At 57.8% G+C, this 24,947-nt stretch overlaps 6 protein-coding genes across 6 annotated transcripts; 1 reads left to right on the top strand and 5 right to left on the bottom strand.

Annotated features, from left to right (window-relative positions):
* Positions 1-851: 851 nt before the first annotated feature.
* On the bottom strand, positions 852-2,421 carry BKCO1_70006 (molybdenum cofactor synthesis protein 2b; the record flags this gene model as incomplete). Its single annotated transcript, XM_020278718.1, has 2 exons — positions 852-1,333; positions 2,283-2,421. 2 exons carry the CDS (start codon positions 2,419-2,421, stop codon positions 852-854), a joined length of 621 nt encoding a protein of 206 aa, XP_020133629.1.
* Positions 2,422-4,172: 1,751 nt separating this feature from the next.
* On the top strand, positions 4,173-5,618 carry BKCO1_70005 (4-hydroxybenzoate polyprenyl transferase; the record flags this gene model as incomplete). Its single annotated transcript, XM_020278707.1, has 1 exon — positions 4,173-5,618. One exon carries the CDS (start codon positions 4,173-4,175, stop codon positions 5,616-5,618), a length of 1,446 nt encoding a protein of 481 aa, XP_020133632.1.
* Positions 5,619-10,794: 5,176 nt separating this feature from the next.
* Positions 10,795-14,713, bottom strand: BKCO1_70004 (phosphate metabolism protein; the record flags this gene model as incomplete). Its single annotated transcript, XM_020278696.1, has 3 exons — positions 10,795-11,768; positions 11,822-14,484; positions 14,544-14,713. The coding sequence occupies 3 exons, from the start codon at positions 14,711-14,713 to the stop codon at positions 10,795-10,797; spliced, it is 3,807 nt and encodes a 1,268-aa protein (XP_020133631.1).
* Positions 14,714-16,276: 1,563 nt separating this feature from the next.
* BKCO1_70003 (fad dependent oxidoreductase) lies at positions 16,277-18,203 on the bottom strand (the record flags this gene model as incomplete). The annotated part of the gene is made up of 3 exons (XM_020278685.1): positions 16,277-17,102; positions 17,206-18,043; positions 18,104-18,203. The coding sequence occupies 3 exons, from the start codon at positions 18,201-18,203 to the stop codon at positions 16,277-16,279; spliced, it is 1,764 nt and encodes a 587-aa protein (XP_020133634.1).
* Positions 18,204-20,043: 1,840 nt separating this feature from the next.
* BKCO1_70002 (cfem domain-containing protein) lies at positions 20,044-21,680 on the bottom strand (the record flags this gene model as incomplete). The annotated part of the gene is made up of 5 exons (XM_020278651.1): positions 20,044-20,907; positions 20,970-21,037; positions 21,095-21,131; positions 21,190-21,510; positions 21,579-21,680. The coding sequence occupies 5 exons, from the start codon at positions 21,678-21,680 to the stop codon at positions 20,044-20,046; spliced, it is 1,392 nt and encodes a 463-aa protein (XP_020133633.1).
* A 1,632-nt stretch (positions 21,681-23,312) lies between these two features.
* On the bottom strand, positions 23,313-24,421 carry BKCO1_70001 (phytanoyl-hydroxylase; the record flags this gene model as incomplete). The annotated part of the gene is made up of 3 exons (XM_020278540.1): positions 23,313-23,659; positions 23,712-23,954; positions 24,010-24,421. 3 exons carry the CDS (start codon positions 24,419-24,421, stop codon positions 23,313-23,315), a joined length of 1,002 nt encoding a protein of 333 aa, XP_020133635.1.
* Positions 24,422-24,947: the final 526 nt, after the last annotated feature.

Here is a 24,947-nt window from a genome sequence, read left to right as displayed (position 1 = left end):
ACGGCCATGACCTCATTCGAGCTTGCGCTCGGGATTCGAGTTCTACGATGAGTCGTGAATCAGCGGCGCTGAACTCTATGTAGTATTACCACGAGCGCAGGCGGCGTTTCTACGCCCAGCACCACGTGAAGCTGTTTCTAAAAATCAAACTGGCCGACTCCTGCACAAGTCAGGGAATCCAACGTATTAGCCTCGCTCAGCTCTCGGGCTGCAGAAGTCACTTCACATCCGATGACCTGCTCAAGTGGAGGAATCTGGCCAGGTGTAGGAAGAAGGCGTCGGAATCGACGGTCGAAGGCGTTCAGTTCCACAACGATGCTGTAGCCTCCCTGAAACGGCGCACACGGTGTAAGAATAGAAAATAAACTAAGGCACCACCAAGGCCGTGCCGCGTAGAGCAACATGATTTGTGTCTTCCGATGAGCCGCTGCGCTAACTAATGTAGGGCTCCTCCTCCTACTTCGATGATCCCTGGGGCCGCTCGGCCTAAAACTTGAACCAACAACATGCCGTGCCAGCGGACTCTGCCGCTAATCGTGTCCATTTCAGCCTTTTGCGCATCTATGACCGCGGTATATAGCGGCGGCGCTCAACCGGTCACGTCCCGCGTTGCCCAAACAGGTCACTGCTCTATCATCTTGGGTCCCTCATCCACCTCCACCATCCACTAAAATAACCCATCACTCCCGTTCATAGATCTCTTTACTCTGCATTCGGTCCCTCTTCTCCATCATTCCCCTAAATCCCGCATCTACTCATCCACCCCTCAAAAAGCTTTCAATAGTTATAACCTTCCAACTACCTTCCTCATTCGTAAGTCCTTTGCTACTCCCCACCTCCAGTATACTCCCTTACCTCACCTCGCCGCCCCGGCCATCTGCATCCTCCAATCCCCCATCACCATTACCATCACCATCACCCGCACCCGCACCGCCCGCCACCGCACCAATCCCCCCATCCTCATCCTCCCCCTTCCCGACCCCAACCCTCACCCCCATCTTCCCATCCCTATTCGCCCTCCACACGGCGCCCTCTTCCCCTTCCCCGACAAACTCCTCCAGCTTCCAGATCTCGGCGCGCTCCTTTGTCAGCTCGAGCGCCTCCTCGCCGCCGCGCCACGCCGCGGCGCGGTGCGGGCTCGACACGGCGACGAGCACGCTCTCCTCGCCGACGGGCACGGGGCCGAGGCGGTGGGCGACGGCGACGGCGGTGAGGGCGTGTTTGGCGCGGACCTCGCGGGCGAGGGCGACGAGGGTGGCGAGCGCGAGCGGGTGGTAGGATTGGTAGGTGAGGCGGAGGACGGGCTTGGAGGCGAAGGTGGAGCGGGTGGTGCCTGTTTTGTGGGGTTGGTTTGTTTTTATTGTTGGTTTTTTTTTGGGGTGGTTTTTAGAGGGGGGGTTTTGTTTGGATGGGCGTGTGTGTGTGTGTGTGTGTGTGTGTGTGTGCGTTTTCTCTGGTAGTGAGGGGTTACGTCATGGGGGTTGTGGATTGCTGGGGTAGGGGGAGAGTGGTGCCTGGGATATTGGTTTCGCTATGGCGGGTATGAGTTCCGAGGACACTCCCAGTTGGTTGTGGAGAGTTCCGCGAATGCTCTGAGTTGGTATGGGGACAGGACGAAGTGAAGATTGGACTGCGGTCTGTAGACAAGATTGCCACATGTGATGGACATCTGCTTCGCCGGGCAAGATGCCATACATGCCTGCCTCAGCTGTACTGTCCTCAGGCTGGGACTGGTACTGGCTCCGCGTGAGTGGGGCGTTGACTGGACTACCCCATCCAAACATCATGCCTCAGCTGTATGGCGTTCGCGCTGAAATGATACTGCACCGAGTGCAGTCTCAGGGCTCGAGTGCTGTTGCAGGGCAGGGGTGCAAGAGGACTGGCTGATGCTGAACGCTGACACGAAGCTGGACAGCATGAAGTTCAATCCACGCAGCAGAGACAGGAGGATCTTTGTTCGCCGTCGGACCATTGCTCAGAACTGCCGCTCTCGCCGAGGCATCATCCAACGACAGGAGGAGGCTCCGTCTGTCCCACGTCGGATTGCGCGATTTCCAGAGTTTGGATGGGAAAGTATGTGGCCCTCGTTTTGCGAGTTGTGATGGAGCACATAGCATGCCAGCGAAGGATCCAATATTACAGGTAGGAGACGGGGTGGACAAGGATCAGGGATTGTGGAGGCAATGGTGGAGATTGAATCATGATGGAGGAATGGGAGGGCGGCGAAGGGTGGGGAAATTTCTCAGAGTTGTGGCAACGGCAGGGAATTAACGGCGGCTTACCGGCAAACAGGACGACGGCACCGGCATCAGGGCTTTTGACGCGAGCCATGACGGAAGAGACATCCAGGTGGTCGTAGGTGAGTTGCACATACACGCCCTCGTCTTGGCGATGCATTGCGTCGGCGCTCGTTTCGGCCATGGCGTGGTGCGGCCTTGCTACCAGGTCAAAGGGCGGCGGGAGGGGGGGTTGAGACAGAGACGCGGCGGTGGGAAGGGTCCAAGACAGAGCGACCGATTCGGCGGATGAAGATATGCGGGTAAGCGTGTGTTGGAGCGAATGCCGTTCAACCACAGCGGGGCTCCTCTCTGGCTGGGTCTGTCGTGGGCTGTCGTGGGGCTCTCGGCCGGCGCCTCCCTCGGCGCTCGCCCGCTCTTGCCCGCTCTTGCCCGCTCTTGCCCGCTCTCTACCAGCCGCCAGCTCGCTCGCATCTCAGACACCTCACTCTTGTCGGACGTGGCGTCGTCAGGAATGCAATGCACCGCACCGCACCGCACCGCACCAAACCGCACCGCCGCTGCTGCGCCAGTCCAGGGTCCGCGGCCGCGGCCCCGGCCAGGAGACGGTTCCGCTCGTCGACTCGACGCCGCCCTCTCATTTCGCCGTTGTTGACAGCCAACGGCCCGCCGCCAACTTAGCACCGCCGTTGCTTTTTCCGCGCTCTTTTCTCCGGCAAACACCCCCCGGATCTGGTGCCGCGAAGCCGCGGTGCCGCGATGCCGCGCGGTGGAGTCGGCTGCAAAAAGCACAAACCCCCCGATCTCCCCAGAGTTCCAGATGGCGCCTCTCCCAAGGGCTGGATCGCGATCGCGCGGTGGGGCGATGCGCGGCCGTGGGCTCCGGCAAATGCGAGGGCAAACACCATGGTCGCGGCGGCCATCACATGGCGGCCAGAATGTGACTGAGCTGTGAGAAACCGCACACCTGATGAGACGACACGGCAGCAGGCGCGAATCCGGGTCGAGTCTCAGACCTTATGCGTCTGTCAGCCCTGAACGAGCCGTGACCTACCCGTCTGGGACTCGCCAGCCTGAAAAGAATGGGAGCGGCGGCGCGGTACTGCAGGGCGAGTGGCCGCGACGTCAGAGGCCCCGCGGTCCATGGCGCTGACAGAGCGAGCGTGTATGACACGTCTGTCGCACATGTGGTTCGTTCTCGTAGCCGTGGGCCGGGTCGGCTGTCTTCAGAGCCCGCAGCAGCATTGATGGCCACGGTCAACTGAGCAGCCCAGGTCCCGGCCAGGCGCGGCGCTTATGCTGGCTGCCGCCCCGCCCGCCTACGCGCCCGTCCGCCGTTGCAAGAAATAAAAAAGAAAAAGAAAAACGGCGGAAAAAGCAAGGCCGGCAAACGTAAACGGCCTCCCTACTTGGGCCGCCTCCCATTCGCCCTCCCTCGGCGCCGCCTGGCAACAGCAGCGCTCCATGGCGGGCTCCATGGCGGGCTCCATGGCGGGCACAGCCGCTCGATGTCTCGGGCCTCTCTTGTCTCATTCCTCATTGCTGTGCTACCACGTTTTCTCAATTGCTCGCGGAGCGCAGCTCGCTTCCCCCCATGCGGATCCTTGTGCCGCATCTCACCTGGATCTCACCTCTCGCTTGCCGGATGCACGATGCCTGCGTCCGCCCGGCACCACCGTTGACGATCCACCCAAATGACTGCCTTATGCTGCACGCAATCTCTGCCCGCCCAGATCTCCCGAAAATACCGCTGTGACGCATCACTTCCTGCGCCGCGCTTCTTGCCCACGCAAGGCACGCCCCAGCCAATGCCAGCGCCCCTTACTTCGATCGCCGCACGCCTCAAAGACAACGTTGAGTACACAGCGTCAGCTTTACGCGCGCCGCCCCATGCCCATTGGCCGCCGCCCGTGGCCATGCTGCTGAGCCAAAACAATGGCCAAACAACGTGTCCAGAATCGCTCGCTCGAGTCCGCGCCAGAATCCAGGGCGGAGGGTCACGTAATGCCCGACTATGCCCCCAGTCACCGAGCCACAAGCCCAAGCGAGCCCTTGGGTAAACAGACCGCTGCTGCTTTTTTCTCGGCCCCCTTGAGTCCGGAGAATGGGGCTTTTTCTCCCGCTCCATATATCATCCACCACCTGCTTTCCGACACATCAATACCGCTCCTCGGCCAGCCGCAACCCTTCCTGCCTGCACTCGGTCTCAGCCCCTCCCCAGGACACCATCCCCTGAACATGGCCGATGCCGACGTCTTCCGACACCCTTCGGCCCGCGGCTCCCCACGCAAGAGATCGTCGCAACCCGGATCCCGCTCCCATCCCGACTCGGCCGTCTCGGCCCACTCGACGCCTCCAGCATCGCCCGAAAGCACCGCCGAGTACTGGGATCGCTGTGTGGAGAAGATGGAGGAGAACCTCGAGAGGCGCCGCATGCGGCGCGCTGCTGCCATGAACTCCCCCGATGGAATGCCGCCCTCGCCCCGCCAGACCAATAGGATGGTCCTCGACATCATTTCAAGCTACAGCGACGACTCGACTCCCACCGCATCGCCCCGCGCCCCGCCCGCTTTCGATTTTGGTTTCCCTCACGAGCGGGAAAGAGCCGATTCCGCGCACGACATCGAGTCTATTGCAGAAGCCCTCCAGCTCTTCCCCAAACCCTTGGCTAGTGCGAAGAGCAGACACCATGCAACCTCCCTTTCCACTTCATCCATCAAAGCTCAAGGCCTTCGCAAGGAAGGCCAGACGCTAGCATCACCCGTCGTCCCCATGACACCCCCAACACCGCCTGCCACCGAGTCTTCGAAGAGGCATCGCAAATGCCCTACCCGGCCACCGCGCCCCGACGAGCCATTCATCGGCCTTCCCATTACCCCTTCCCCACATCCGTACCGCCTTGTGCGCAGGCCTGCCGCGCCACAGGAGCGCCGATCGGCCGCCCCTCCCAACATCAGGATAGCTCCACTGGAGCCCACGTCGCCGAGCAAGTCGACGTCGACTCTTCCCAACCTGGAGCCCATGCCTCCTCTGCAGTGCTTGGAGCTTACGCCGCCTACCACTCCGGTTCGCACCTCGTCATTTGCCCTGCAGCAGCAATTGATCTCTGTCTGGGAGGATGACGATGACGATGAAGATAAGATAGGACTGATGGAATACGTGCGGCGCACTCTGCAGGCCAGCAAGACTTCCTTCTCGGGGGAACGCGACCGAGAATCAAGAGAAAGGGAGCGGGAAAGAGAGAAGGGGAAGAGGAAGGAGAGCATGGACAGCGCGCACAGTGCTGAGAAGCGCCCCATGGACAGGCGCAGGAGGAGCACTGTCCGCCAGGCAGTAATTCGCGTTTTCCGCTGCGGTGACAGCAAAGAGGAGCACCCATGATACCCACGCCGCGCAGAGCCTAATCCTTGTACAGAACCATCTCCGCAGATGGCTAATGGCACTTTTGGGGCCCCCTCACTTTTTCCACAACTGGCACGGCATTGCTTTTTTGGGAGGATACTCATATGACTTCGTTGCACGCACTTTCCTCTCGGGCTTATGACATACATTCCCTACATTCAAGGGCATTTCGGTACATGCTAGAGGAGAAGAGGCTTCTCCCTCATTTCACGTTCTCACGGTCACTGGCGGGCATGGTGTTTCTGTTTGGCGGCAAAAAGGGTCCCCTCACGAACTTGACGGCCTTGCATTGGGATCATGTGGCGTTGTCGGCGGATCGAGTTCTTGTTTGCGGACTGGGTTCGCGCATGCACTGGACGAAAGTGCCCAAAAGTATTCTTCGGGCAACATAGACGCGTCTGTACAGGCTTTCGGGTCCTGGGATCTGCTTTTCTCTCGGTGTAGCATTATTACGAACGCCACGAATCAACTGATTGAACGATTACGAATCCTGGTTGCAACGCGTGATTCAACATGTACCCCGCTCCGTCGTCCCCTTGGACCCCAGCGTTGTTCCTTGCTGGCGCGTCCACGCAACCCCTCCTCTCTCCCAGCCTTGCACAGAAGCACATATCCCCTTCGTCATTCACAGCGATACCACCTACCCCTCCTCTCCGCGTTCCTTTTTCTGCCCCCTCACTCTCCTCTCCTCTCCTGACATTCCCTTCCTTATTCCACCCTCGCTCACTCCACGCCTTGCCTGCACACTGCCTCGGCGGCCCGTCCCGCCTCATACTCTCTCTCTCTCTCTCTCTCTCTCTCTCTCTCTCTCTCTCTCTCTCGCTCTCGTCCCCCTTACTTCCGCTCATGCAAGCGTCGCACAATACCACCCCGCGCCTTATGCTTCCGGCGCCAGCAGACTTGGTCGGGCTGATCATCCTCCTTACCTTTGCGAGGTGCTTGGTAGGGATACAAGGCCTCTGGGCAATATTTCCTTGTTCCTTTTTACCTTTTCTATTTCGGGCGTGGTAAGGCGGATCATCAGGTGAGTGGTCGGCCACTGCTGCATTGATGGGGGATGGGCTGACAAGCAAAAGTCTGGAGATTAGGAGCTGAGGGGTTTGGAAAAGCTACGCATGATCGAGTGGGTGAGAGGATGCATGTGCATGCGGAACAAAAGCGATCTCCGAGAGCTGGCATGGCATGTTTCAGCAACGACGCCGTGCAGCTGGACGCGCAAGAGAACGGGGACCTGGTCAGCTTTCCCGTGATTCTGCTAAGACATGGTCCAGCATCTGCCCAGCAATGCGGAAACGCCGACCTGAGCTGAGACAGGCCAGAGAAGCAGACGGCATAAATGATTAGGCGCCCAGCACTGTGCTGATTTGACGCGCACGCATGGATTTCTGGTTCCGCTTCCTTCACCCAGGTACCTGGTTCCTCTGTAGCGCCCGCCGGACGTATGTATGTATCGCGCGATATGCGATGGACTTGGCGCTGCCCGTCACCGCTTCCACCCGAGTCGCCATTGCTCAGCCCGTTCCGATTTATCAGGCTGATGATGGCGAATCCCCACAACATCAACACTTCGAAATAACCGCGCGCGCCCACGCCCTGTAAGTATACAAGGATACGCGCATGCAGTTTGCGCCACGCCAAATGGCAAGGCAATGCATGAGTGCATGCACGCATGCACGCATCCTGCTGCTTACCCGCCTCTCGCCCACCCACCCGCACAATGGATTTTTCTCGACTCTCTTTTTTTTTTGGGGGGATAAGCACCAGCATCCCACCCGCCGATACCACCCTGCAAACCCGTCTCGGCCTCCATTCCGACCAATAGACAGAAGCGGACATCGCTGCTTTAGAAGGCTTTCCCTTCCCGAGTCCCGCTCCCGCTCCCGCTGCCGCTCCCGTTGCCGCCCACCCACCCCTCTCACGTACATACATGGCACCTGCGCGGCTAAACGCTCGATTGGACGCCGCCTGCCTGCTCTTACCGCAACTTCCACCCCCCGACGGAGATCCAGTCAGAAGTCGCCTCCTCTCAGAGTTGAGCCACCGTTACACCGACCGACTGGATGGGCTCTCTGCTCAGCCACCTCCCAGTCTAGGAAACGTCATGCTCAAGTGCACACAGATCCTGAGGTTATGCGCATCACCGACCGCATTGGAACCGTCTCCCCCTCCTCCCCCGGGGGACGCGGCCATTTCTTTCCCCCCGAGTCTTGCAGCTCGTTGATTTCCGGGGCATGGATCAATGTACATTCAAGAGTGGCAAAAAGACAAAACCCGCTCGAGGATATTGTGCTTCCATTCATTGTGTCCTTCAGCTTGAGAGATAGATAGTCCCTCCTCGTCCCCCTCCCTCACCCTCCAAAGACGAGCCAAGCACGTAGGATAATAATTCCAGAGTCCCGCCCGTCTCCCCCGAGATATGTAGTCGACACGTCCATGCAAAAGAACAGAAAGAAACATCTCCCATCCGCCAAGGCACCCAATAGTACATACATACCGTACGACCACGGGAATTGCTGCTGCGGCGGATGGGGGAGGGTGGGGGGCATCGAGCATCGAGAAAAAGACCAGACGTCGCACAACACCGCGCGGGGGTCTGGACGGTTCTGTGGGAGGGCGGGAAGGGGGAAATGAGCGGGCGGGCGGGCGGGCGGGAGGTTGGGGGCCGCGTGGCGGTGAGAGAGCGGTGAATGAACGGGGGCGGGAAGTGGTGGGGAGGCGCAGGGAGGCGGGGAGGGGGAGGACGGGGACGGGGACGGGACGGAGGATTGTAGGTGGATGGTGCAGCAGCAGGGAAAGAGCGGCGTTGGCGTGGGCATTCCGGGGGAGGTTTTTTTTCTTCTTCTCTGGATTTCTTGATCTCTGCGTCGTTGGTGTAGAGACTCGTGCTGACAGCAGTTGTGTCATTTGAAATTCAACATGCTTTTTCCTCTCGGTGACGGACTTGGACGCCGATGCAGTGGGATCGGCTGGGATGGGCCAGGAGAAGACTGGGGAAGAACGGGATTGTGAGTGCCCGTCTCGCCACCCGCTGCTTGTGTTGCACGTTATTTTCTCGGGCCTGCAGAATGGACCGAAGTACGACAGAGCGGAGCGGAATCTGACGCACGGTGCACGGCAAGGCAAGTAGCAGTCGTACAGCGGAAAGCGAACGACGTCACGCTCTTCCTACGTGGGCAGCCGAAGCAAACATTCGAAAGCAGGCGATAATTCCAAAGCTGTACAGATGCATTCACAGACAGAAGATTCCAGTACCCCTCTTCAGTCGGATGTAAGTCCGTCAGATAGATGTGGATGAGCCCGATTCTTTTGCAGCCCGCTCTAGTGGCAGGACATGTCCTGAGAAGCAAGGAGCATATGCTGGGCGAGGATCTGCCGGAGACCCCGGGTGCAGGCCGCGGAGCGGAAGTGAGGGCGTTGAGGAGTGCAGATGATTGGTAGCGGAAGGAAAGAAATTTCTTTTTTCCCCTCGATTTACGCGCTCTGTACGCGCGCGCAAGCTGGGCCTCGCAATGATCTAGATATTCCCCAATCTCTTTGAAAATGGTCTCTCCATATCTATAGATTGAGAGCAGTCCAGAAGCATTCCAGCTATCCACAGCCATAATTGCAACCTAGAGATTATTCTCGCCACAGCACCGCTCTGGCGCCGCAGGACAGCCATCACTTCTGCTGCAAACCCCCAGCAAGCGCATGCACCTTTCTCAGTGTTTGCCTTCTTCATCCCTCACATCCCACGGTGCACGTCTCCCGCAGCCACGCGTCAACCACGCGCTATCGAACGTGTTCTTCACACCTTTAGCCTCGGCAGTGCCACCGATCATGTGTCTCTGCAGGTCTCACAGCCCCTCAGGACCTGCGGGAAAACCGTTGAGTCTGCTGTGCTCTTCTGCCGAGTCCTGGCAACACGGCAGCAGGCGGACAGCAGGAGGAATGATGGTCGAGCATGCCTTCTGCAGGAACAGAGAGCACGGCGGCTATGTAAGGCGAGAGCGCAAGCATGGCGTAGCGTGGAAGCCGAAAACAGTCGTACTTGAGCACAGCGTCTTCTCCCCTCAGAAGCATCATGATCTCGCTTTAGAAACTCTTCCGAGCTGGGACCCCTGTCTTGGAGAGTGGGGTACGTACAATTTCCGACGACGCTGGCGGCGGACCTTGGTAGTTCGTCATCCTGGGCCTGACTTGCGAGCCCCTCGACCGCTCCTAGCTGATATGTACCCTCCCGAGCATCTTGAGGACAGGCTGATCTATCTGGCTTCTCGGGGACAGCTGGTTTGGGATAAATATCTGGATTGACAAGGTGCCCACTATGTGCTTAGGCGCTTGTTCGATAACCACAAGAGTGGGGGTTTGAACAAGTATTGATATGTGATAACGTTTACCATATTGCCCTCTCTAAGATGCACAAGAATTATTCTTTTGTCCTTTGCCTTTTTATAATCACGCCCGGAAAATACCAGAAGGATTTTCTAAACATGTCAAAATGCTTACTACCATCCTGAGGGAGCTTAGACCTATATAGGAAGGTCAGCAGAGCCTAGACCTGACACCTTTTCTCGCTGATCACCTCACATACTATAGCACCTGACCAGTATCAAAGAAAGCAATTGCAATCCAATCAGTTCTCAATTTCAACCTTGTTTCCCACGAAGCAAGCCCACCATTCTTTCCCACCTCCCACATGCAATTTTTGGATCCCTTATAAACTAGCCTCCCACCGCCCCGCTCTTTAATCCAAAACTTAGAAATATCTATCATACAAGACACCCACCCATTGTGTACTAGGTATGAGAAACGTGTTCGGAGGTGCTCTGCGATCCTCTGAACGGAAAGTGAAAGACAGACTTGAGCATATGCAGTAGGTCAAGACGGAGACGAGGGAAAAAGGTTCATAATACACTCTTGGGCAAGGAACTAGCACCACTCGTTGTCCTTCCCCGCGTGGCCGTTTCTAGCTTGCTCTAAATCATGGACCGTAGCAAGAGAGCTCTTTTGTTGTGATGATGAGTGAAAAATTCAAGACTCCACCCCTGCATGTTTCCTTGAAGAACGCCTCGCTAAATCGAATAAGACAAAACAAGCAATGAAAGATGTGAAGAGCAATACAAAGACCGCAGAAAGCAAAAAGCAAAAAGCCAACTCTCTTACACGTCAAAAGTTACAGCTGCATGAACTCCTCGGCCGAGTTGAAGTCAGGCGGAGGACGCCTGAAAATGACCCTAGCCTTCGCATCGAGCGCCGTGTACTGGTTGGTAATCCAGATACCCCAGTCCTCGTCAGGGAGAGTGTCACTGAGTGCCGCCGTGTGCTTGATCTCGTCGTCCGAAATGCCGAACTCGTCGCGCGGAATCCAGATACATGGCTTCGTCATCCGCAGCGCTGCGTGTTCGAACGCCTTTCGCACGAGCACATCGCGCTCATCTGGCGTCAAATCCTCCAATTCATCGTGGTACCCCTCGAAGAGGTACCCGGCCGTTTGCGGCGTCTTGGCGATTTCCGGATCCGGCGGCGGCTGCTGGTGTTGGTGTATCGTGTTGCGGTGATGCCGGCTGTGGCGCTTGGGCCGACTATCCGTCGACGTAGTTGAGGCATTGGTGATGGCTGTGAAATTGCGCGACGTTGGCGGCCTTTGGTTTTCCAAGTCCTGAAGCTCGATGGCGCTGCTCTTCTCGCGCAATGAGGTGCTGCTGATCTCCCCAGGCTTCTCATGCTCCTCTTCTTCAAGCTCCTCCCACTTCTTTGCCAGCGCAGCCTCAAATGCCTCCTGCCGCTCCTGGGCCTCATCTTCCATGGTGATGGGTACGAATTTGAAAAGCGGCCCAAGCGATTTGTTTAGCATGTATTGATAGATGACCGTCAGGATCAACGTCACAATCATGACAATCGCATGCGGCGCGCAAACCACATTGCCTTTCTGGTCACGGACCAGGAAGAACAAGCCGATGAGGCACAGTTGCATGACATACAATCCCGTGAACATCTGATTCACGGCGCGGGGGAAGTAGAGACCGCCGCTGTCGACGCTCCAGCGGAGCACGTAGAACGAGTTGTAGCGGTAAACAACCCAGAAGAGGGCAGCCACGAAGGTTCCGAAAATGAGCATGAACGGAGTGATGATAGAGTAGATGATGACTACCCATGTGTTAGTGACTTGACATATACAACGGACAGGGCCGGGAGCTCACCAATGCAACAGAAGTTCGTATGTACAGGGAACAGAGTACCCCACATGGTATTGGGTAGTGTCTTCTGCCTGTTGAACTTGGCTCGAGCCGTGTCATCGAGAATCTTGCCCATGACGAACCACATGAAGAGCTGGGGCAGCTGAACCAGCTGCTGCGCGGAACCATAAAGGGCTTGCAGAAGGAGGTAAGAAAAGAAGTAGTTCGATCCTTTGGGGAGGTTCTCGGCTAGGATCTGCGGTACATCCAATGGCGAGTTTATAATCTGATCGATCGTGCTCGTGATGCCGGAACTGAGGGTGACGACAAGGAAGACCTGGACGAATAGGAAGATGAACCAGTAGCCTTGAGTCTCTAGCTCGGCTTCGACGCCTGTAGAAACGCCTGAGAAATCCACAAGGAGACGGATAATCATGGGAAGTACGAGAAGAAGGACTGCTTGGAGAGCCGGAGGCAGGGCACCCTGAGCAAGGGACTTTACCAACTTGGGGAGGTTGGCAACCCAGCGGAGCCAGTGGACAGCGTCAGCAATACTGTCCAATTGGGACAGCAAACCGACGAAGGCCATGGGGAAGGCCCAAAGAATGACAATGCCAATGACAATAGCAATGACGAGGGCCGTCTTCAAATACGCAGTCCACCACGGCGTGGAGAGGTTATCCCAGATGACATCCTTCGGATCGATTTCGAGGACGCGCGGACCCATGTTCTTTGGCCTGTGATGCGTGATAGACTGGCAAGCCATATGGGCCGCAACCTGGTGGTTGAACTGAATGAAGGCCGAATTCATGAGAGGAAATTTGTCCAGGTTCTTCTCGTCTTCTTCGATTTCCTTGTTCAACTCGATCAGCTGCAGCCGGCAGTAGACAATGACATCGACCTTAGCACCGAAAGAGAACCACCAGGTTGGCCAAATCTTCCACCACCAGTTGCAGCGAGGGAATAGGGATAACCTCATGGTCTCACGCTGTTTCGGTGTTAGGTACGTGGTCCATGCGCCGCTTGCGTTTTCCCTTTCGAGTTCGGCTCTATACTTGTCCCAGTCAATGATCGGAGGCTTCTTTGCGTATTTGTCCTTCTGCCGCTTCTCTTCCTCAGTCTCGGCGGCTTTGGTAATCTCGTCCATGTCTTTGGAGTGGCCGGCAGCGGGGTCGGGAGATTCCTCTCCGGTTGCGTCGAGCTGAGGTATAGAATGGTTGAGCGGGAATTCGTCAGATTCGCGGTGGAAGGGCTCAGGGCTGGGAAATGCGCTGTTTCTCCGGAACAGGCGCAGAGGGTTCATGTGGTGGAGTTCGCTGTCGTCCTTGTCTTTTTCTTCTTCAATCGGCGGTTCTGTGTTATTGCGCACGCGAGATCGAGAGACATCCGGAGAAGAATTCATGGCGCCATTTGTAAAAGGAGAGCCGTTCGAGGCGACGCGCTTTCCATCGGATCCCCTATGGAGATAGTCGCGGTTGGGACGAGGACTTCTACCGTGATGACTCTTCTCCGGCGCCGTTCCGTGCCGTTTGAGATGGTCTTTGGAAGGACCAAGATTCCCACCTTGAGTGGCGTTGTCTGCGAATTCCTCCTGGGAGCCATCAAACTCTGGGACGTATCCAACAGGATTGGCGGCACCGAAGCTCTTATCAATGCCATACCGAGCCCTTCCAAACCCCTTCACAACCCCTTCGGCGGTTCCCTGACCGAACTTCTCCATACCATGACCGACGGCGCCGAAGCCGCGACCAATACCATGTCCAACAGCGCCAAACCCACGGCCGACGGCCTGCAAACCCTGGCCAAAAGGAATTGGCAAGCGGCCTCGTTTTTCAGATTTGGTGGATTTGGAATCTTCGTGCGTGTCCATGGCTTGGTCAAGCTCCTCATCGATGTCGTGAGGAACGTTGGGGCTGTTGACAGTGATACCAGCATCGTTGGCCATGGCTTCTGCGGTACGTTGGTCGTGTGCGTCGTCGGCATCCCTCTGCTCTTGGGTCTTCTTGGTGCCCTTGACCTTCTCTTCCCTCTTGCGCATCTGCAGGGCTTTGCGCTTGCAGTTACGGATCAAGGCCGTCTCTGCACTTTCCAGCCTCCTGGCAATTTCCAACTGCTTGTTCTTCTTGTCCAGCAGATCGCCATAGTCGCGGTTGATCCAAATGTTGCGGATGCCGCCGGGAAAGGCGTCGAACAGGGCATCGAGGGCGTCGACATTGCACCACTTGTCGGGGATATTGCTGACTAGCACAGTCGTGGCCGAAGCGCGGATGCGGTGAGAGGGCGAGGTCATCCAGCGTTGACGTTCCTGAATGTAGTTGAGCAACTCGGTATAAAAGACGTAGCAAACCCAGACCAGGACGACGACAGCCATAACGAGATGTCCGGTGTAACGGCCGGTGTGAGTGGTGCTAAGATTGCCCCAACCGTACTCGTCGAGACCGCTGTTGCCGGGATTGTCGATGCCATAGACATTGAGGGGGATAACAACAGGCAGAACAACGACCATGAGTGGCAGGAATATCTTGATTTCCATGAAGAGGAGGCGCACGAAACAGTAGGCGTCGAGGCCACATTTCTCGACGAACGGCTTGCGCTTCGTTTCGAACACAGGCTTGATCCAGGCAAACCAGCCGTGAGGCGGAGGGTCGAAGCGCTGGCGTTCGGGCACAAGATAAGTGGTCGGAGCACTGCGATGGTGTTAGAGTGGGCGGCGAGGTGAGAAGGCCAGGCGGAATAGGGGACGCACTAGATGCGGCGGTACTTCTGACGCATGAGGTAGAATGTCCAGAAGAAGATGCCGAAGAAGACCATGCCCGTAGCCAGCGAGGCCATCAGCTGGTTGAAGGACATGCCCTCAGCCGCCGTGGCCTTGCCGGCATTCGGATCGGAACTGGTCAGATTATTGAGGAGCGACATGGCTGCGGGCGCTGCTATGCACTCGCGGGATGCATAGGTGAGAAGCGGACGAGGCGTGAGGTGGTGCGGAAGAGCGAGGGCGGCGAAGGGAGGGAAGAGTGTTGAGGGAGTGGCGCGGTGTACGCAGCCGGTACGAGCAGATGCGCAGCGGAGGGCGGGCTGGCTTAGTGGGCGGGCGGCGACTGCAAAGCAAGAGCCGTGCGCAGGACCAAACAAGAGTGGGCCCTTGGCTGGCTTGAGCCTTCGACGTCACCAATGAGCACAAGTGCGCCTGCCCCCAAGCCCTTCTGCCAATGTGCCAACTCAGCAGCTCCAACGGCGCGTGGCTGGGCCGGCCGACGTTGCGAGCCGCGAGCCGCGAGCGCTGCGACAACAAGCGCTCGGGGCGGGGCGAGGGCGGCCGTGGGCCAGTGGTTTCTGCGACAGGCCCGCCGGCGAAACACTGCCGCCAGCGCTGCGTGATCGTCGCATGGGGGAACACCAACTCTAATGACGGCCGCTCCACCGCCAGCTGCTGATCCACTATTGCGCTGCTGAACAGTGAACACACGCCCACAGCTGCTGGCGACGGCAAACCGCTATCCCCTTGGGCCCTCACCCCTCTCCTTACGTCGTGCAGGCGTGCAGGCGCACGCGAGATGTCGACTTGTCTTGCCGATCCGAATCGAGCTACCGCTGGCGCCACCACAGCGTCCTTCCGCACCACCCAACCGAGTACCCGACGTATTTGCTGCTTTTGCCGGCCCAACCGCACCAACAAGTCTTCTTTTGCACGCCGTCGCAGCCACCGGCCAGGTGAGAGCGCGGCTGGGCAGGGACGAGAGAAGGACGTGTCGGCGGATCTCGCAGCGCTCGCAAATCTGCATCTCCGATCGACTGGAACACCAATCCCTGCCGACACGCATTCGCCGCGCAGGATTCTTCGAGAAAGCCCACAAGCCCACCACACACGGCCACACGGCCGACGCACTGCGCCACCTCCACAGTCGATAGCGCCACACCTGGCCCCTCCTGCTCGCACGCCTCGGTGCTCGCCAACTGCTCTTCGCAAACAAAGCAGCCACCAGCCGCCGTCGCACTACACCACAAAGGCTGCCGTTTGCTTCTGTGGCCACGACAAGTCCATGTTCTGGTCCTCTACCTGACTCACTTGCCGTCTCACCCGCCAGGCCAGATCCTGGATCGCGGGCCGGGCCTACCGTCCTTTCATCCCGTCGCCCGCCCCACCATCCCTTTATTCGTCATGGTCAACGCAAAACATCCCGACTTCCGTTCCAGCGCCGCCACCCAACCGCTCCATACTGCGGGGATCGCGTGGAACATTCTGCCGCTTGCCAATCACCCCTTTTCAACCATACCTCTCGGCTCACCCGAGCCGAATCTGGCTTTGGCGAGATTGCGATGCACGTGATGACCTCGGGTCCCCGGGCAGAGAGTTTGCAACTACCTTTATTGGCAAAATCCGGGCTAAGCCATTAAAGATCATGCTGGGCTCGTTGGCGTCATTATCTACATGTCTGCACTCACCTCCTATCTTTGTACACATTACAGCGTCCTGTCGCCTCAGCTCCGCTTTGCTTCCAGCGAATTACCCCTCTTGACTTCCTCCTTCCACATCAGTCTCTCCTCTTCCACAACGCCAGGGCCTTTGTACACGCTCCCATACAGTCCGGATGCCCAGTCCTCGCCCTCGCCCTTCTTCGCAGCCTTCTTGCGGTACCATTTTCCGTACACAAGCAGGTAGTACAGCCTAAAGCACAGCAGCGCGAACCTATCCCTTTCCAAATCCTCAGGATACCTTGCGCCTAGGTCGACGGCGGCAGCAATGCCACTCATGATGGCGACCTCGTGGGCATTGAGCATGGTCCAAGACGAGGCGAAGCGGGTGCGGCGGCGTCCCTGCAGCAGCCACATCCACGGCACGACGAAGGCGTAGTGGGTCCACGAATGGCAGAGCTGATGCCACCAGTCCTTTCTGATAACCTTTGACTCGTCGATCTCGTCGTCGGTCCAGAGGTGCCCGTCGCGCTCCTTGTTCAAAAAGATGGTTTGGAAAACGTGGTCGTCGAAGTCGACGTCGGGCGGGAACTGGGCCTGGTAGTTGGTGCAGTCGAAGCACATCTCGAGCTTGGTCATGTCCTGCTGGTACGGCTTGATGTAGTACATGGGCTTGAAGCTCTTCTTCGCGCGCTCGCACCGCTCCGTCATGTCCACGCCGCCCAGGCTCGTCACCGCCTGCTCCGGGTTGAACCCGTTCTCGTAGTGCCGCCGCATGTAGTCGGCGTCAGAGTGCGTGATGGTGATGTCGTCGGAGAACTTCGCCGCCCCGAGCACGCGCCGCTCGCGCCACGAAGCCGTCTTACCGAGCAAGCGCTTGGAGGTGTCGGCCCTGGAAAAAGACACACAGTTAGCGCGCACAGACCCCATCTCAGCGATCGTTCCCAACGGGGAAATTTGGGCGGGACAGTGAGGCTCTCTCGATGATGACGTACAGACAACACAGCACCAGCTCATCGTACCGCTCTTCCGTCTCGGCCGCGCCGGCATCCGCGTCGCTCGTCGGATCCTCGGGCGCCCACGCGCTCGCCGGATTGTGCCCGTCCGGCGCCGGCGTGCGCTTGACCGTCCTGACCACCACCCCTTTCCCGTCCCGGCGCACCACCCGCGTCAGCTCCGTCGACAGCCTCACCTCGACCCCGCGCCCCACCAGGTCCCCGCGCCAGTCGTCGTAGAAGACGCCGAAGTTGGGGAACACGACCATGGGCGGCTCGTTGCTGGCGACGCTCTTGTCGTCGGGCGGGTACCACATGCCGTACGTGGGGCTGGTGCAGATGCGCTCGAGGATGATGGACGGCACGTCGGGCGTGTGGTTGCCGGTGCCCAGGAACAGCGCGATCATGGGCAGGGCGACGGCGTTGGCGAACTCGGCCGAGAAGCGGAACAGCTTCATCAGCAGCCGGATGGGCAGCAGCGCGAAGACGAGCTCCAGCGCGCGCACGACGCCCAGCATGCGCGCGAAGCGGCGCACCTCGGCCTGGTGCCGCGCGAGCAGCTTCGTAGGGTACGCGTTGGTCCAGAAGGTGTCGCCCTTGCCGAAGGAGACGTGCAGCTTGACCGGATTCGCGGCGTGGCCCTGCCGCGCGAACATGGTGAGGGTGTGGTGGAAGATGTACGACCCGCCCTGCACGCCTTGGTTCAGCCACGACGCGCCGTGCTTTTGCGCGTCGATGGGGATCGAGAAGGCCTGGCCGCCGCAGTATGACACGCTGTCGATGAGGGTGACGGCGAATTTGTCCGGGTGCTGTGAGAGGTGGTGCGCGCAAGACATGCCTGCAGCGAAGCTGTGTCAGTGTGGGTTACGACTGATGGTGGATGGTTGTGCGCAAGTACCGGCTGCTCCGGCTCCAACCACCAGCACCTTCTTCTTGCCCTCCTTAGTCGTCATGTTCGTCGTTGGCAGCAGTGGCGGCGATTCTCTGGAAGCAGGCATCGATGAGACAAGCAGTTCCCCGCCGTAGACCTCGCAGCCTATGGTGTCGCCTTCTCGTGCAACAGGGGGTTCAGAATAAACAAGGGATAATGGGCGGCGGAGGAGGGGGGCCACAAAGCATTTTCTGTTGTGTCGTGCCTTTGAGAAAAGCTGCGACAAGCTCTCCAGCCATTTTCCTTTGCGTCATGACTGCCATTGTCAAGCGCCAGAGGAAGGAGGGCGGTAGACGATAGTGGTCAAGAGTGGCTGCATGTGGTAAAGCGCCGATCTTCAGGATCGATCTCCTGTAACTAGGTAAGGCGTCAAAGATTGCCGACCGCCTAGATCCGGGGCTACCCATTGAAAGCTGGAACAGAGCGAATGTTCTGGGCACTGTTATGGGAATTGATCCGTAGATGCCTTGGTAGGGGGTCCGTTAGTATGCTTGTTGTACGAAATGCTGTTTGTGTAGCGTGGAATGCGCGACAAAGGTGATGACGTCAAGCTTCGCGCGGGTCCATTCCCCAGACTCACACGTCCTGTCTTGGCTGCTTCAACAGGAACAATATTTACAATTCCAATGGCCGACACCTATCTTCTATAGCTCATAGAAATTTGTGCAAAGACCGTTGTGAAGCAAAACAAATTACCTCTTGGCGCCATACTTTGAATACTGGACATTATTACGAACTAAATATCTATCATGAAGGTTTCGAGATCACTATGTAATATGGTAGCGAAGCATGTCGTCGGCGCTCAACTCCCTGCTAAGCTGTAGAAAAGCAAAGCCTACTGGGCGCAATGCTAGATACACTGCACCCACAGAAATCTGTAGCCGCAACGGATTTCTCGCCAAGCCAACTTTCCACGATTGGAGGTAGGGTCCGACATGCAGCCAATAAAGTGGGGTTGATACGTAGAATGCCCGTGCATAATGTAGACAACATGGCCCAACACTTTTTGCTACGCATTATGCCTGAGCTATATACCAAATTGATAGCTCTCCTACATCCAAAGCGTTATCCCTTGACATCCTCCCATATTAGCCATGACTGAGTATCGATCCAGGTCTCGCGCCCAGCCTGTACGCAACTCACCACGAAGCCCGCCCGCAGCCGGCCGTCCCGAAGCGATCGGAACCCTCCGACAACCGGCGAACCAGACAGACCCCTGCTTTTCCCACCAAGGGTCGACCACCAAAAATCCCACAAAGTGAGACGTTACATCTTTTTCTTTCTTTCTCTCTCTCAAACGTCAAGCTTCGAGTGATTACCGGGCTTGTAACCGAAACAGGAAGGTCTGCCCCCACCCCCAATCATCCATCCGAACTCCTCTCCGATCAGCCAGCCACACTCCACAGAAAAAGTCCGAATCTTCCGGCTCACTTCTCCGAAAAAGGATCGTTGTCCAGCGTCCCTGAAACGCGTAATGAGCCCTACAAAATGTGGGCCCCCCGTCGTCGTCGTCCGCTCCGACGTTGCCTGGAAGGGAAGTAGCTCGAGAACGATGCTAGCCTGCTCTGTGTTTCCTCCTGCTGCTGCTGACATGTGAAAGACGTGCATGATGAGTGTTGAATCACCTCACGGTTTTGTATGATTTTATGGATCGCGAATGGTGTCGTGTTTAGACGTCATGTTTTTCCCGCTTCCATGCTACCTGTATCCTCTATGTAGATGCTACTCGAGGTATCCCTTTTCTTTCGATCTCAAAGCAAAAACAGAGCCGCCCAATGAGCCACCCACCCCCCCTTCATTATGAATTTTTCGTAACAAAGCATTTGACAAAAGAAATGTCTTATCTCCAAAGTAGATAGAGAGGGGAAAGAAAGAAAAGGCTGCCCCTGTCATCATCGGGTGCTTTTTCAAACAGCATGATAACACGTCGCACTCACTACGATGCCTGGGGGGTTCCCAACGTTCGCTCTCCCTCTCCCAGCACCGTAATACCCCTCCGTCATCGTACCCACACTCTCTCCCTTCCCTTCCCTCTCCAAGCTTTCCACTTCATCCAGCCTCACCCACTCGTCCCCCGCCTTACTCACTTTCTGCACGATGCTCGTGCTCGTATCGATCGCCCCGCTCCTGCTGCTCCCCATCCCGTTCCCGAAATAACTGCCGCCGCCGGTGCCACCGTACTTCCCGCTACGAGTCGAACCGCGCTCGCGCAGGCGTGGGAAGCACTTGTACAGCAGCGCGCGCACGGCGGGGAGGCAGGCGCATAGGATGCCGGCGTGGACCTCTATGGTGGACCAGTAGCCGATGGGGACGTAATCCCATGTGACGTTCATGCTGTTGGCGAACTGGATCATCCACTTGAGGCGCAGCATGGAGACGACGGTGACGAACAGGCCGACGGAGAACATGCACATGACGTGCAGCTTGCGGCGCGCGCTGAGCACGAGCTTGAGCACCTGCGGCAGCGGCAGCGTCATGACGACGAGGTCGAGCGCGATGTTGGCCGCCGCCGACGACCAGCCGAGCGCGTTGAGGTTGATGCATGTGCCGTGGCTCTCGCCGTCCCAGTGCTTCCACGCTTGGTTGACCGGGTTGCATTGCAGCGAAACGGCCGTAACGAAGGTGATGGCGTAGGAGGCGCAGAGGAAGATGACTATGTAGACGTAGATGCGGAAGCGGCGGTCCGGGAAGATGCGCAGGTAGAAGCAGCAGATGCTGATCTTGACAAGGGAGAGGGAGGCGATGTAGAGAGATTCGTCGAAGTAATAGATCTGCGGAGTTCGTGCGGTTAGTTAGGCTGTGGCTAGAGACAAAGGGATGAGTGGTGGCGGACATAGAGTATGTGGGTAATGTCCTTGGGCGTAACGGTCCACATGTCTTTGCCCAATCCTGCGTCGGCGACTGGATTATGGCGGTTAGCACATTGCTGACAGGCCTACAGATCTGATATTGACTCACGGACAACCGAAAGGGCTGAGAGTGGTATCATAACCGGCTGGGTTCAGACAACATTAGCACAGCCTCTTCACATTCACAACCAACAGTGAACTCACCAGCGTCAGTAGCATCACCGTATCATCCCACCCAAAGTCTCCGCCGAGCGCGGGAAGTCGCGCTAGAAGCCGCATGAAGATGGCGATTAGAGCAATAATGGCTCCACCGACGCCGATATACGAGACATGCTTCGTCCTATCACGATGCTCTGCTCCGCAGGAAGTCAGAGTGACGTTCTTGGTGAACAGCGCCTGCTTGACAGAGCACTCGGCCAAGGAGCAGGCCTCGACATATGTCTTCAGTGCTGCGTCGGTACAGATGCATGTGACGTTTGTTGCAGAGCATTCGGATTGCTGGATGCCGTACATCAGGCATGTTTTCTAGGAATCGTGGTTAGCCGCCTACTTTCGGTGGACATGAGTAGTAAACAGGCCACTTGCATACATACCCCGCACGCTGGAAGCGCTTCCAAGACTGACTCGAGAGGGTTGGATTGCGCCAGCGCGAGCAGCGGGCTCAGCACGAGCACCAGCAGCCAGAGAAACTGCATGACTTAGCGGTTGGCAAGGAAAATGAATACGGAGGGACAGGTGGGCCAGTAGGAGGACGAAGAGAAGGTCTAGGTGGGAGGGCAGATCAGATGTTATCCAGAGAGAGCAGATCCATCCCGTAGCTTGACGATCCCGCGACTGTGGCATTCGGCGCGGGACGGGCAGATACGGGCGTATGTAAGAGGCAGGGGAGGAGGTCGCGTAGGGGCGGGGACTGGAGGCCGGAACAGCCAAAAGGCATCGTGATGGGCATCCGGAGCATATCTGTGGCAGATCGGCCAGACGACGTGCATTGGCTTGGGCCAGACCTTTACCCGGTACCACGCTGACGGATGGAAGGCTGCAGCGCGGCCATGTGCTGCTGCATAGGGGCAAGATTTACGCAAGAGAAATTCTCACCCAGAGCGGTGGCACCAACGCGGAGGGCAAGTGGGCTGAAGGAAGCCGGCGGACGGACGAGTGGACAGAGAGAGCCAGGCGTGTGGCGCCGACAGGAACGGCAGCTCCACAGAACAGCTGAATGTAACGGCGCATCCCCCAGGAAAGCGTGGTGGTGGCCGGCGCCGGAAGGGGCTCGAGCTTGTGACGAAGCAGGAATCCGGCTCAAACGGGAAGTGGCGGGTCGGTGGATGGGGGCTAGACGGCGGTGCCCAGCAAATCATCCGCAATTGCGCAAGGGCGCGGGCTAAGGGGCGGGAGAGGCGCGCTCCTTGGTGCCCGCTGAAACGAGCGGCTTCGGCGAGCGTGCGATGGCAGCGGGCGGTGGCAGCGGGCGGGTGCAACGGCGCATCGTGGGCGGATGCGGTGGTGTTTCAGGACTCGCACCGCTTCTGTGAGTGCAGGCACAGTCTCGGGCGATGCGGGTGCCTGGGCGAACCGGCATGCTGGGTGAGAGAGGGCGGATGGCGTGCTGACACTGTTTGGGCGTGCGAGGTCGCGAGACAGCTGGGCGGTGCCGTTGCCGATCGCAGTTGACGTTTTGGGCTCGGCTGGCGTCGGGGCGCGCGGCTTGCACATCCCGAAGCGGCACAGTGTCCTGCTCTCTCCCCACTACCACTTCCCCCCTGCGGCGTAATGCTTTTTTCACTGTTCGCCTACGCGAGATGAGCCTCCAATCCATGTCGAGCCGATGGTGGCGCCGCCGTTGTCGGCTGCCTGTGCCGGGTTCGCCGCCTTCCCAAGTTTCACCTGTCGGCAATTCCCAGCCTTCACTTGCGCCTGCAGCGTCGGTCTGATCTACGCATGCGATTTGAAATACACGAGGGCATGCCCCATGGTGTAGCCAAAGATACAGTCCAGCGTTCTGGGCAGCATTGTGCCAAAATATTTCCATCCCCCCTGCCCCTGCCTGCGGGGACCACCGAAAAAAACAGCCAGAACTGTGGGACCGTCAGAGAAAAGCTGAGCAAGTAATTCATACTTCTAGCTGCTTGCAGGAACCAATAAGCCGTCTCAGCTATGGCCATAGCTAAACGTCATCAATCTCTTACTGGGAAAAAGCAGACCACGTGAGGGAATTCCCCAACCCTGTCATGGCGGTGATTGAAATGAGATAAAGTGCCCCAGTCCGCTTGTATAGATAGTATGCATGCTTCGTCTTCGTTCACACCGAAAACCTCGAGTTCACTATTCTATACACCATCGCCGAACTCGTAGTGGTTCGTCCATCTCTTGTCGTAAGCACCGGATGCATCCACAAACCGCAAATCAGTACCGAGCCTGATCCTGTTGTGCGGGTCGTGGTTGATGGTCGAGGCGTGGATCATGTGGGGCTTGTGCAGAACCACATCGCCAGCCTCGTAGTCTGTCAGCAGCCATCTCCTCTTGTAGTCCCGACCAAACTGGGCGGGACCATCGGCCAGGAGACCGGTTCCCATCATGTTTTGGTTGAAGGCATTTCTGGTTTCTTCGTCGCTGAAGCCTGCCGCCTTGGCCTTTTCGGTGAAGTCCTGCTCAATCTCCTGGCCCAGGTTATCGCCTATGTCTGGTCAGCGGCAGCTCGGCATTGTGTGCGTGGCTATGAGTCTTACTGTTCTCCAGGTAGATGAGACCCCCTCCCCGGATATCGATGTCGCCGATGGGCACCCACGCGGTGAACGAGTTGGGTTGACCGTAGCGGAGGAAGATCTGGTCGTAGTGGACGCCGATGGCGTGGTTTCCCGGAGTGTTGTTTCTGAGCAGCGTCCGGCGCAGGCCCAAAGTGTTCTCATCCCAACCAGACATCTTACTAACGAAGTTCCACAGAATAGGGTGTTTGACAAAATCCTCGCAGTCTGCAAAAGTCAAGTGAGCTGCGGGCACACAGCTGGAAGTCCTGGGGCTACTTACACCACTCCTCGTAGTGTGCCTTCAGGGCTAGATCGACGAAGGCGGCGGCAGTGTCTTCTCCAGGACGTCCATTGCCGCCCGCTGCGCCTGCTCCAATGCCGGGATAGTCGGCCTTGTTCTTGGTGTCGTCGAAGATGCCCTCGACGGGCTTGGTGCCGGGCTTCAGAACGCCGCTGGGAGCCATCATGGCAAAGTACTTCTCGCGGCACTTGAGCACGTCGTCGCGTGGTAGAAGCCCCTTGAGGAAAAGGTAGCCGTTCTCGTCGTACCTCTTGCGCAGGTCGTCAATGGGCTCGTCTGGGCTCGACGGCTTCAGTGGCGCAATTCCTGCAGGGTCCAGCTGGCCATCATTCACATAGAATTTGTAGCCAGGCCAGCTGGCGTCGAGTTCCGGCGATGCTGCGTGAGGCATTGTGGAGGAATGCGGGGTATGGTCGCGTGGAAGGGAAGTCAAAGGTAGGCAAACGTGGGCGATGTATGTATCATGGTCTGGCACCATGAAGGCTGACTTATATACAGATTAATAGCCGTCCTTTTGTGCACCTGTCGACACACGTGGCAACAGTGGTCGGAGCCTTTTACTGCATTCGCGCCCTTATCGTCCAATAGCGGCGCTCGTGAACCCAATTAGAAGGGCCGTAACTCCACGCCGGGCGGAGTTCGTGCCTCTGGCCGCCCCGCAAAAGGCTCCCCGCATTTCGGACGTCAATCTGCGGGCTGAGATGCCGAAAGCAGGATCAAAACAGCAAGTATCCCCTGCCCCAGCTAAACACCCAAATCTCGCACTCCCACCTCCCTCGACCCCCGTTTCAGGCGATTATGTCGTGGTGAGTGCCAGCCCCTTCTTCCGCAGTGGAGCAGCCCGGCTGATGGACGAGTACCCGTGCAGCACATACTGCCGTGCTCGACATTACAAGTGTTTGCAGCAGCCGTGTCTC

The sequence above is a fragment of the Diplodia corticola genome, assembly GCF_001883845.1.
Source record: "Diplodia corticola strain CBS 112549 chromosome Unknown scaffold7, whole genome shotgun sequence".
Classification (NCBI taxonomy): Eukaryota; Fungi; Ascomycota; class Dothideomycetes; order Botryosphaeriales; family Botryosphaeriaceae; genus Diplodia; species Diplodia corticola.
Note: the sequence above shows the minus strand (reverse complement) of the source record. Positions and strands in the feature narration are given on the sequence as shown.